Source organism: Camelina sativa, chromosome 12 (assembly GCF_000633955.1).
Source record: "Camelina sativa cultivar DH55 chromosome 12, Cs, whole genome shotgun sequence".
NCBI lineage: Eukaryota > Viridiplantae > Streptophyta > Magnoliopsida > Brassicales > Brassicaceae > Camelina > Camelina sativa.
Window position 1 is genome coordinate 22,100,288 of NC_025696.1, and position 13,390 is coordinate 22,113,677.

The 13,390-nt window shown below is 34.6% G+C and overlaps 1 protein-coding gene, 1 long non-coding RNA gene and 1 pseudogene across 3 annotated transcripts; 1 reads left to right on the top strand and 2 right to left on the bottom strand.

The window, feature by feature from the left end:
* LOC104732432 lies at window positions 1,325–2,457 on the top strand. 2 transcript variants are annotated; one of them, XR_758823.2, is made up of 3 exons: window positions 1,325–1,377; window positions 1,513–2,121; window positions 2,190–2,457. It is a non-coding gene; the product is annotated as an uncharacterized LOC104732432 (long non-coding RNA). The 2 variants fall into 2 exon arrangements; XR_758822.2 differs by having other exon boundaries at window positions 1,330–2,121.
* On the bottom strand, window positions 4,867–5,271 carry LOC104732433 (protein RALF-like 30). The gene has a single exon (XM_019233957.1). It carries the CDS (start codon window positions 5,185–5,187, stop codon window positions 4,963–4,965), a length of 225 nt encoding a protein of 74 aa, XP_019089502.1. The 5' UTR covers window positions 5,188–5,271; the 3' UTR covers window positions 4,867–4,962.
* Window positions 10,098–11,509, bottom strand: LOC104733740 (annotated as a pseudogene).

The window sequence follows — 13,390 nt, forward strand, 5'->3', positions numbered from 1 at the left end:
GAAAAAAAAATGGGATGGGTTATTTCAGTTATATACTAAGGGCCTGACTGATTCAAACGCTGCGGCTGCGATTGCAGTTGCGGGAGATTGCGGAAGCCGACGATTACGGTTTCAAGCGTTACTAAGCGTTTTGAACGACTGGTTTAGCGGTTTAAAATTGGTGCGTTTGCGGGAAGTTTACGACTGGTTGACCAGCGGGTGCAATAGCGGTTGGAACCTAATAAATGTGATATATAATATATAAATATTTTAAAAAACCAAAATTTTTATTAAACTTAATTTATAATTAAAATTTATTAAAAAAGACTAAAATAATTATTCAAAAACAAATAAATTTCATATTGAAATACTTATTCCTTTATGCATTTGGCTTTTCACCAAAAATTTAATCAAGTAATTTGATAAATGACAAAACATATGCTTTAGATCGTAGATCTTTTCTCTTTTCTCTTAGATCGTAGGTCAGTAGTTGCATAGGTAGGAATGGTCAAGTGAAAATTGAGAAGAGTCACTGGTGATTTGTTTTAATACTTTTCACAAATAATCTTATTTGTTTTAATACTTTATATTTATTTAGATTTTTTTAAACTTATGTGCGATGTGCCATTAAATTTACATCAAGTTTTCTGGATTATTGTTAATTGGAATATTATTTTCTTCTAATTGTTTATTTTATAATCTCTGCAATCATATCCGTACTTAATTTTCTTCCATCTTTAATGAGTAAAATGGTTAGATAGAAGATAACAAAAAAAAATTCCTTATCATTGATTTCTTTTAAGTTTTTTACAAAAAAAAAAAAAAAAATCAAACCGCAATCGCCCGCAAACGCAAACGCTTGCGGGAAGCAGCTTTTGGAATTCAGTGGTTTGGAGCGATTGGGAGCGATTAGGAGCGATTGGGAGCGTTTGTGTGATTGGTTCCAATCGCTAGCAACCGCTACCAGCCGCAAACGCAGCGTTTGCGGGAGGTAGCGGGAGAACCAGTCAACACCTAAATTAGTTTTACGAAGCAGAAAAATTAGGTTTTTAACAAGAAAATATATGAGTAGAAACTGGTACATATATACATAGAAGTTTATGTTTTGTAGCAAGTTATTTCTATAACTTAAAAAATTATAATCTATATATATAAAGTTATCTTTCCTCACTCCTGGTGCTGCCACATCATCACTCTTGTTTTAACAAATATTAATGGGCTAACAAATTTAACTTTTTAATATATAGACTATTATATTTGGCTTCTCCAAACTTAAAATATTTTCCAACCCATAACTTTCTCGGCCCAATCTACTTCAGAATAGCTAATGGTAATTTATTATGTTCCACCCTAATAAGCAGCTTCTATCGCTATCGTTCTCCGCCTTATGTCATGATGGTCCGTTTACCTATCTTCTTCTCTACCGTTTATGTCTTTCTCATCTTCACTACTATGGGGTTTCACCATCTCACCTTCATATGCATTCATTGCTATTCCAATAACTTCACTCCTCTAATATGTGCTTTTACTTAGGGTTCGTCGATTCCAATCTTCATTGTAACGGCGAGGATTCCAAATGGTAAGAATTGTTCTTCAATTCCCTCTTATTTAACTCTTAGCCCACTACTACACCTTCTTATTCTCTTAATTCAGTCATTTGCATATAATACATCATCTCACTAATTAAATTTCTCACTTCCCAATCTGCCAAAAAAATCCATTGCGGCGATCATGGATCCCCTTTCGTATCTTTTGCGGAGCTTAAACCTAGCCGCCTTGAGCAACGGTTACTAGGTAGATTGATCAGTTTCAAGCCTGCACATAACGTTAAAAATCCGGCCGACTTCTGCCTTCGAGACTTCCATCACGCTGTTAACAGCTTGCGTTTGTACCTGAGATCGATGAATCGGGAACCATGTCTTGCGGAGTTCTCTCTTTTCCTCAATTTTCTATATGTTTCTTCATAGTTAATTTGATGATCGTTGATCGTACTGAATTGTTTATTGATCTTGCTATCAAGTATTCTGTGTGGTCGAGCTTTGTACTCATGGGGAGGTAGAGACATTATGAGGAAAGTTGTTGTACTGAGTGAGTTCTTGCTTCCCTGAAGATATGGATTCTGAAGCTACAAGCACACTTATGGTCAGTCAAATGTGTTATATGTGTTAGTGCTTTAGCTGTTTTCTCAGTGCTGAATCTTTTTGCTTCAGGCTGCAGCAGATAAATGTGTGTTGGTTGACCTTCTTTTGTTTGAGAACCAGTCAATCCATCTAAGCCAGGAGAAGAACTCAGATGCTTATCGGATCTTAACAATTGTTCAATTCAAAAAAGCATTCCTAGTAGTATCCATATTACTAGCTGCTTTTTATGTTCTTTTTCATACAAAGTAACTAAATCTCTCAGATTTTGATGACTGGTTCTTGCTATTTTAGTTATTTGATTCTATTATAATTTATCTATAAAGAGGTATTGATTCTAGTACAAGGTAATACAAGAATAGTTCTGAAACTGATCTGTTCTATGTATTCAGATGGAAAATCACTTCTTAACCTTGAATAGAGATGGCTTCAGGAGCTAAAGGATGACACTGGAGAATCACTGCTGGCCAGCAGATGCAGTGTCTGGTGAAGAAGAAGGCACACCTGCATCTTCTACTGTTGCCTGCATGTAGCGGAAGACACAAAAGTGCACCTAACCAACGAACTACCAAGAAAAACCCCCAACCAACACTGAAACGGAGGGGCAAAAAAACACAGCAAGAAACTAAAAAAACTAACCAAAAAAAACCCTATACCCTAAATAATAAAATCAAAGAAGCTACCCGAGAAAAATCAAATCAGAAACACAAATCAACTGTGGAAAAGTTCAATTGCGATAGCAGAAGTCTGTTAGTCAAATCTAAAATAAATTGGCAAAAACAAACAACATTATTTGACTGAGAAAAAAGAGTATCTGAAAAACGAAAGAAACCCACAGCCGTACACAAAAAAAAGTGTGTAACCCACCTTAGGAGGCCAACGACAATATGTTTTTAGACTCCTATGGGCCTAAGTTTAACGATTAAAAGAAAAAAAAACTCAAATATATAGTACAACTAAGAAAACAAACTATAGGAAATAAAATTTGGCAATGTAGACAACAAAACAGAAAAAATATATATTCATATAAAAATAAACTCTCGCTGGAAAGATATCAAAAAGGCGTTACACAGAGTTAATGTACAAAGCATACCATGCTACTACACTACTTTGGCAGCAATCGGACCAACTATCAACTGCACCGTCAATGACATGGAAAATAGATGCGCACACTGCTATTACAAACAAATGCTCAATTTTGTCTTTTTCATTTAGCTTAAGGAACAACAATATGGTTTACTAATGTTATCAACCTTAAATCAGTTCTACAATTCGAAATAGAAATCTCTGTTTTTCTCCTTCTTAAACAATAGCGACGCCTCCAACAAAATTAAAACAAAAGAAACAAGGAACAAACCTGAAAGTATAGCAAGTAAACAAAAGATGGAAATTTTTTTTTTAAGTCCGCCGCTTACCATCACATCAAAATCAGAACATAGAAGATCAAAATATGATGAAGAAACTGCCAACAATCGATCTCAAGAAAAAAGCCTCCAAGTATTATGACGAACAGGACATAGATATATGCAAAGAGGTCTATACCTTCAAAATCAAAAAGAGATGTGATGGTAAGCCTTACAGAGAAGACAAACAGAGATTCAAAAATCAATCAAAACTTTTGGCAGCACTTCACAAATCCATCACCAAACACAAAGAAGCAAAGAGATGAACACACCTTTAATAAACTAAAAAGATTCAGAAATACGAATGCTACAATCAGTTAACCGTAACACTAAATTATATGAAAAAGAAAACCGAGCCAACAAAAAACCAACCCGGACTTTATAAAATTACTGCAAGATAAACAAGAAATTAATTTTTCCCAAAACACAACTCACATCGAATCGAAAAAATCACTCAGAGGACAAACGAAAAAAAAATACAACTAAGAACACAAAAACAACTCACAACTTAATTAGGAAATCTAAGGAAGCCAACACATTTTCATATAAACAAATTTGCAACCCAATTCACATTTACCTTTGATGAAATCAACAGGGAGATAACCAAATATCCCCTACAGATGCGAAGCGAGCAGGAAATCAACTAAATACGCAAACCTCCCAAAAAAAAATATATTCAAGGGAAGACGATTACAAAAGGGATGACTGAAAAAACGATAACGAGCATCAACGACATAAGTTCAATCCTCATACTGTCCTCTAGATCGCAAACATTGCTCTTCTCCTATCCGTTCATGAGGACATCGAATTTTGAAAAAGAACAAATTCATTCCCAACTCAATAACATACAAATAATGACCCAATAGACTAACATATTATAAACCTTACAGAGAAATTGGGCCCGACTCAAACAATCAAAAATAGCACAAAAGAAAAGAAAAGTAAGTTATTGATTTTATTTATTTTTCTTAATAAAATCCAGTACCTTTTTCACTCCAAACACTTAAACATTGACAAAAAAACTACTTCAACAGTTTACAAATACATATGAAAATATTAAATAAAAATCCAGCCACAAAATGACAAATAATACTAAATTAATCACAACTAACAACTACAGCCAAACAACAACTTCAACTACACAATGTTAACTTCTAATAATATTTTTTTTTTAAAGCATTAAAAGCACAGAAGATGATCTCAATTTTTTAAAAATAAACAGCAAACCTATTTTTATAAAAAAAAATATCCAACAAAACAACATAAGCAACCAAAATCAAATACAAAAACAAACGTAAAGATGAATTTACGTAACCAAAAAAATAATATACACAACAAAATCCGGAATACATCATAATCTAACTAACGCGCATAGCACGGGTCAATTGCTAGTTATCTATATAATAGAATGAGACATTTATGATGCGGATATATCACCATGATTATGTTGCACGGTCACACCGGGTACTTTTGGAGCATCCAGCTTTATGCTCATTAGCTCGCTCCTTAGGTTTCTCGACGGATCCTGGGGACTGGCATCCTGCTGGTGGATTAGGACGCAAACACGGATTAAGAACTCCTGGATCTAAATATTTACCACCAGCTAACCTTGGCTCCATCATCACAAAAATACTTATTAACATCAAACATATCACACAAGCCTTCATCTTTTCTTGATACTTTTCTTTTATTCTCTTCTATAGTTTATATGTTTTTAAGAACTAGAAAGTAAGGAATTCATATAAAATATAAGTAAGTGCTTCTAGCGTATGTGTATTAAAGAAAAACTAGATTAATATAGCTTTTAAACACCACACAATCTAAAAAGTTAGCAGTTTCTTGAAAAATGTCTAATTTGGAACCACTAATTTGAGAGGTACATTTTTGTTGTCTAATTTAGTAATACCTATATTTAAATCCATTTTTTCCCAAACAATAAGTCCAAGAAAAAAAGTAGTTAATCTATTTTTTCCCAAACAATAAGTCCAAGAAAAAAGGTAGTTAAGAAAAAAGAAGAGAAGATTAAGACTTCCATAACATGTCTAGTGTATTACGCATATGAATATGGATACTCCAAATTAGTCAATATTACTTAATTGTTTCTAATTTATCCACCACCTACTTGGACCACAGTCAATATTGTGTATTGACCTCGATATTTTAATTAGGTGAATTTCTTAGAAAAGACAGATTTCCTACTTGATCACTCTCGGATCAAGTATTTCAACACACTTTCATGCTTTTCCTTACCACTTACCGCGTATAACGATTTAGACAAGTCTATTTCTATTCAAGAACATGTCCTACAACTGTATATGCTTTAATACCAAATCGAGACACTCCAACCCAGATTTCCGATTCTCAAACATGATACACGGAAACGATCTCACCAAACTCCCATAATTTTGACGAGATAACCATCATCAAATCAGCTTATTACAAAAGCCTCCACAAACACACGCTAAACCCAACTAACCATTCTACGTAGCGACCAACCACGTCAAACTACATTCGAATGTACTTAACTTAAAAAAACACCTCAAACTACATTCCTCCTCCATCAAACCACTTTGTAATTGGCCGATAAAGCCACTTGACACCACCTCCTGGAATAAGATTCACATAATCATGTATCCCAAACACCATCTCATTTTGGTATTTAGTCGCACAACCAACCACCCCTAAGCGACTAAGTTACATGAGAGATGGGCTGGTATACTCTATTTCCGCTCCAGCCACAGACTTTGCCTTGCCCCACACTTTGCAATCAGATAACAAAAAGTATGGATCACCCTTAGATTTTACAGCAACTACTCAAGCTTTCCTGACAAAAATTCTTGCTAGAAACAAGCGGAAACACACACCGTAGGAGCGGGTGTCAATCAAAATCCCCTTGATATCGCTTGACACATGTCCTACAACACGATACAACAGCCTCAATAACATGTTGGTGTCGCTCGACACTGAGCCACCACTTCGACAACTGAGGTGTTGGTGTCGATCGACATCCACCGTTGGTGTAGCCACAAAAAGTTTCAACACCCTCCCACACACGGATCCAGATTACATGGAAGAACGGTCATGCATCATATCCTTTTCCCCCATGAGCCCCTTTCTCCCACATCTCCCACTAGGAACGTCATTCCCTCTACATTTATAACGCCCGTGTCTCAAAAATAATGAAATATTGGAGTTTGTATCGGGAATTGAAGTGTGATCGATTTAATTCATTTAGGTTTATTAAGTTGGTTAATTTATTGATTAAACCATTGGTTTAATTAATTATTGGTCTAACCAAATTTGTGGTTGGTTTGACTCTAATTCTCTCAGTTTAGGGCCAATTTTGGGAAGCCCTAAGTGAGATTATAAGGGCTTAGACGCCTCTCCTTCTTAATTTTGGGTTGGTACTCTACGTTTCGTGAAAGATAGAAAGAACGTGAGAGAGAAAGAGAGAGGGACGTGGTGTGGTGTGAAGGAGATTAAGGAAAAAACATAATCATCAAGGTTTGGGAGAAAAAAGATTCCACATAGTAAATTGTACCCAAAGGTAATAAAACTTGGTGGACTTATACCTAAGCCTTGTATCTAGATTCTCCTTTTTGAGGATTTGAATTTGAGTTAATATTCTAGGAGATAGCTGTTGTTTAGTGGAACGTTTCTTCTCAGACGCGAACTAAGACCAGTGGAGATTGAAAGTGGGATCATGGTCCCGTCTGTTACTTGATCAGCAAGAGATTTTGTGGGATGCTCTGTCATGCCTATGGATAGCTTTCCATTGGATGGATTTGACAGTTAACGGGTGTTTTTGGATTGTTGTTGACGTGAGGAGAGTATCTCCTGGTTGTCTTTTGTTGTTTGAATGACCTTGTTAAGGTGAAGGCATGACCATGAGCCTATCTAAGCGATTGAGATTGTGTGACTTGTTTTGTTGTGATGATGTGTAGTGATGATGAATGTCTTATTGGACGTTATGCTTATTGGGTGGTTTGTTAATGTTTTATTTGTGGTTGTTATCTCGATTCCTTATATGTATAGCTCGTAGATGGAAAGATCGCCTCACTTAGTATTTCTAGTAATATTCACGTATCTCATTGTGCTTGTGGTGCAGGTAATGTACATGTGGAATCATGGCAATGAGGAGGAGGATTATCTGGGGTCTCGTTTGTTGCGTTATAGTTATGTTATTCTTGTTGGAACCTGGTTAAATGCTTGCTAGGTTGATGGTTTTGTTAGTCTGACATATATCTCCGTTGTGCATATTGATAGTTGGTTTATGTTAATTAGAGTTGGATATGTTGGTTTGTTGTTGGTTTATTGTTTGGGTTATACTTAAATATTATTAGGTATTTAATTATTTTATTATTATTTAAAACGGGTCAGGTTGTTTCAGTTGGAGTGGACATGGGGCACACTAAGAAAGTGGTAGTCGGAGTGTTACAAGTGGTATCAGAGCCAAACCTACACGAATATGGATTCGGGAAGACTCATACCGTCAGGTGGTGACGGTCTTGGTGTGCAACGAGGGCGTTGCGATATGTTAGTAGGGCTGAATTATGACACCCCTGTTTCAGGGACATGCGGAGAGGTTTAAAAGTATTGATTTTGTCATCTATGCCATCAAAGTGCACTTATCTTTTAGGTCAAGGATCCTGAGAGAAATCCAAAGTTAAGCGTGTTTATGCTGGAGTAGTTTCAGGATCGATGATATTCTAGGAAGTGGTTGTGGGAACTATGTGAGTGAAGACAAAACACAGGAAAAGATAATGTGGTGATTTGTAGAGATAGTAAACAAGTCTTTAAAGCCTCCCGAGCATAACAAACCGGCCGTCGGATATGGGTAGGCTCATAAGCCAAGAGTAGATGTGGGTCCCACAAAGAGGTGGGCCCATGGACTGGAAGTGGACAGGGGGCCCACTAAGAGAGTTGGCGGTTGGGGCATTACAAGTGGTATCAGAGCCAAATCCAGATGAGTGTGGAGTCGGCATGACTCACACTATCAAGGGGTGAGGGTCTTGGTGCGCAACGTCCTGTTTGTGGGGGTGAATTGTGACACCCCAAATTCATGGACATGCGGAGAGGTTTAAAAGAATTGATTTGGGCATCTATGTCACCAAAATGAAATTATCTTTTCGGTCAATGGTCCTCAGAGAACTCCAAAGTTAAGCGTACTTATGATGGAGTAGTTTCAGGATGGATGGATGGATGGATGATCGTTCTTGAAGTTGTTGTCGGAACTGTACGAGTGAAATACGGAAAAATATAATGTGGTAATTTGTAGTGAAAGTAAACAAGTCTTTAAAGCCTCTCAAACGTAACAAACCGGCCAATAGATATAGATGAGGTCAGAATTAGACGTGGAGCCTACTAAAAATGGTTGGCCTATGGACTGAAAGTTGATATGATGCCCACTAGACAAGGTGATGGTCGGAGCGTAGTACTCGACCAAAAAGCGAGGGCAACAACGAGAATGAGACCGGTAGATAAACACCCGCGCCTAGTTACACCACCTTCTGAACCAAAGATCTTCGTTGATGTTAATTAAAGACGAGACAACAATTCCGCCAAAGCCAAAGTATTTAATTAAAGGTTGGTTTACTTGTTACTTACTAGTTACTACTAAACCTTGTTTTGTTTATTTAGGATTTGGTTGCTACTTATTACTAAACCTTGTTTTGCTTAGCGAGAGCCGTCCGATCATAAAAAAATATTTTAATCACCCAAGAGGCAAGGACATAAATGGGCTCAAAATAGGCATATCACATACCGTATCTAGAAGGCCGTTTACTCCGAAATTTAGACAAAAATGGGATTGTGATGCTAGGATCGTGGGTTGAAACAGGTGATATTTTAGTAGGTAGATTAACGTGATATGGATAAAATGTAGTTTAATTGTCTTTTTCTTCAAAAAAATAATAAATCATTTGAAAAAAATAAAAATTAACTTTTTTACATCAACGCTTTCTCATTCTCTGAGAAATAGAAAAGACTGGAAAAAAAGATTGAAAGATTTTCCTAACCGTGCAAGGCAAATTAGACATGTAACCCTTTTTCGTATCTTTGATCACCCATCAGTTGAATTACCGAGAGTTGGTTCTGGACCTACTTATCAATCCATCAAGTGAGGCTAGATGAAATTGACCAGAAAGACTCGTGCTTGATTAAGTTCATTCTGGTCTAATAACCCTTAAGAATCTCCATGAGAGATAATCTCCAAATCAACTTAAGACAACACACATGAAACACTAAATGGACAAAGTTACAAAATGCATAACTAGAATCGTACCATTCTCTTATGAGCTGAGCTGATGTGGCATTAATATATGAAGAAAGTTAGTCAATTTTTCATATATATAATTTTACGAGAACTTTCTCGAATCAGTTCATACAGTTAACAATTATTGAGTTAGTCTGCTGTTCAGCTACTCATCTTATAACATTCCAGACTTCCAGTCATACCCATTATTGATTGATTATATCTTTTGTTATTGACTAATAAGAGAACTTGGAAATATATATAAGATATCAAATATGTTATTTGAGTATATTATTTGCCTTTGATAAAAATGTATTTTTACTCTCATTTATTCAATCGACATTCAGTAGGAGGGACAGGATATCTAGGCCGATCAGAACAGTAATCATATTTCATGTACTTTGCTCTCACATCCTCCATTGCCTTCTGTTCGTTTGCGCTTAACCTATTATACGTCCTATTGTTCCACCAGTACCTTGTCGAACCACAAACTTTCCTATTATTACTCTGACCATCTAGGCGACAGCCATGTTCGGGGAAGCCTTGGAACTGGGCCTTAAAAGGAGCATATGCCCAATTAATCTTGTCCTTACCACCGTTTGTCGCCCATTCTTCACCATTCCAAAGACTAGCCACTAGTTGCATGGGCTTTGATGGATAGTTCACGCCAAATCTTCTGTTATTCTTGAACACTCTTATTGGAATTTTCTCGACGTAAAACCTGTTAACAAACCATCCAAAAAGATTTACTTAGATAAGCGAAGATTTTGCATAAAGAGAAAGGAAGGAGAAGAAAAGAAAAAAACTTACACAATATGATACGGATTCCAAAGAATCCCATAAGTGTGGAAACTTGTGGTAGGATCGAACCAAAGAACAAACTTTTGTTCTCTATTTCCTTGTCCATTGGTAAACACATTTGTTTGGATTCCTATCGGTTTCCCTTCTCTATTCCCCAAGAACTCAAAGTCGACCTCATCGTGGGTGTTTCCTTTTTAAGTCAACTGTAACCAATACATGAACATATATATATTTAAAAAAAAAAAAAAAAAAGCAAATTCACAATGTTGAAACTCCAAATTTATCGTAGAGAGAAAAATGTGAACGTACATAGAAAGCAGTGACAACACCGGCAGAATCTCTTGGAGGCAATTTGATTCTCATTTGAAAGAATCCTGATCCGTAATGGCTTTTAGACTCAAAGCCAGAACCTATTAATTAGTATTGTAGGTTGTGACAAACTTTTAATTTCGATGTTTTGTATACATTTCAATATTTTATATCATATATGTATATATATATATATATGTATCTTGTATCTTTTTGTATTAACAATACTCACTATACAGGTTTGAATTTAGGTGGTGACATATATTAAAAAAAACAGTCATTACCACAATTTAAAAACCAATAACATGGTCATTTGGGTTCTAATATTTTGCAAAAATAAACAAAAATATATACGGAAATGACTTCAGTACACACATAAACCATTAAAACATGACTTCGTATTTGGAAAGTAAAAAGAAAGGAAATGAACCTGAAGACTGATCCATGGAAAGCTCAACTTCTTTCCCTTGGTTGAGTTTTAAGACATGATTTTGTCCCCACGTTACGACGTAGTTCTTATCAAAATCTATACCTCCACGACCACGAGCCCTAGCATTAGCCGTAAACATCAAGAAGAGTACCGAAACGAATTCAAATATTAAAAACATATATTCTATCCTATTCATTTTTAAATGTCAGCTTGAGTTATCTATTATCTCAGGGAGTAAAGAGCCCTCTATTTATATTCGTTTGTCAAGAATTTGAGGCTTAACAGTTTAGGTAATTTCATGTTTTGTGTAGATAAATGAAAATGGACGTACTTGATTATCTATAATTCAAAGTCATACATGCTTGTTTACACTTACATTTGAACCAAAATTCTGGTCAACAAAATGTTTATTTTTACTATTTGGTTATAGATATGTTATCAAAATGAAAAACTCTTACCTATAATGACATATCATTAAAAAGGACATACAGTTTATATGATATTTGTCCATAAACTATCAGTAGATTTTTTATTTTGGTCAACATTCTAAATGATAAGACTCAATTCTATAACTATTTGGTCAACATATATATAGTTATGGAAAGGAAAAAAAATGGTGACAAGTTTAATTACACACTATAAAATAAAATAAAATTGAGTAAATTGGTCAACATTCTTAGATATTAGTTTTAATTTTATAACTATTTGGGGGGACTATTAAAAAATAATATACTCCCTGTGTTCCAGTATATAAGATCTTTTAGCCTTTTTTATTTTTTCTATATTATAAAAAAAATCAAGTTTCTATGAATTTTTTAATATTAATTTAAAATTTTTTGACTATTTAAATTCTGCAGTATTTTCTATTGGTTTAATAATGTGAAATGAGTAAACATTTATTGTTTCTTAATCTTTGTGCTTTTAGCCAAAAATCTTATACTCCCTCTGTATCACAATAGATGATGTTTTATGATTTTTACATGAATTAAGAAAAACATTTAATGTTTAGCAATAAGTGTATTATTTATTTATAATAACATATTTTATAATTATTAATCAATAGTATTTCATTAAATTTTTAAATTTTCATTTAATGATTTTTGAAATTTACAATTTTTAAGCATTAATTGATAAAAGTATACAGAAAATCATTCTTTGTGATACAAGAAAAAATACTAGAAAATCATTCTTTTTGATACAGAGTGAGTATAATGGAACAGAGAGAGTATAAAAGAAGCTATCATATATTAAATTCATTAGTTTATAGCTTTGTTTTTAATGTGACTTAATTTAGAAATGTTAATAATGAACAAACATTTTGTACGCTTTTATATCATTTAGGCCTATAAGTTTCTTCTGTCAGCACTAAAACAAATATGTACATTGTTAGCACGAGAGAAACGCTATAATATGTAATTCATAGCTCTTTTACAAATGCTATGTTAGGCCACTGTTATTGTAGGTACCTCACATATGATAGCGCATAATTTGTATGCTATGGTATATACCATAGCAGTACAGAAATGCTATGTTATCCCGCTTTTCAAATTTTTAAAGATAATATTATAAGTCATTATACACGCTATGTTAGGTGATTCTACCATAACGTTAGTTAAACGGTTTAATTCAGTTTTCATAAGCAATATCTTTATGCTATAATATATTCTGTTATAGCAGGATTCTAGATGCGATTATAAGTGTTTTGAGAACATTGTTTTCGTGTTATTTTGAAAGTGATCCGAAACCTGTATTAATATTAAATCCCTAATTCACCATTTCACAATCAAACATAATACATAGTATATAACACAAGTTTAAAATCCATAAGGAACAAGACAAGTCTGAAAATAAAAAGCAAATCCATAAGATAGATTGTAAGTCTAAAGTAGGAGACAGTAAACCTCATGGTTTACATGATGATCACTTTGTCCTCTGGCCATGCAATGAATGTGCCAAGGGCATCTTCCATCATCTCGATTTCTTCTGATGGCCTCCAAACTGCTGCATCGCTTACCTTGACAATATCTACCCACACTTTAACTGCATTAGAACCCAAACAAACAAAGTGAACTTTTTG

Bases quoted from the DNA above. Each gene is read 5' to 3' on its own strand.
- LOC104732433 (XM_019233957.1), bottom strand. From the start codon at position 5,187: ATGAAGGCTTGTGTGATATGTTTGATGTTAATAAGTATTTTTGTGATG.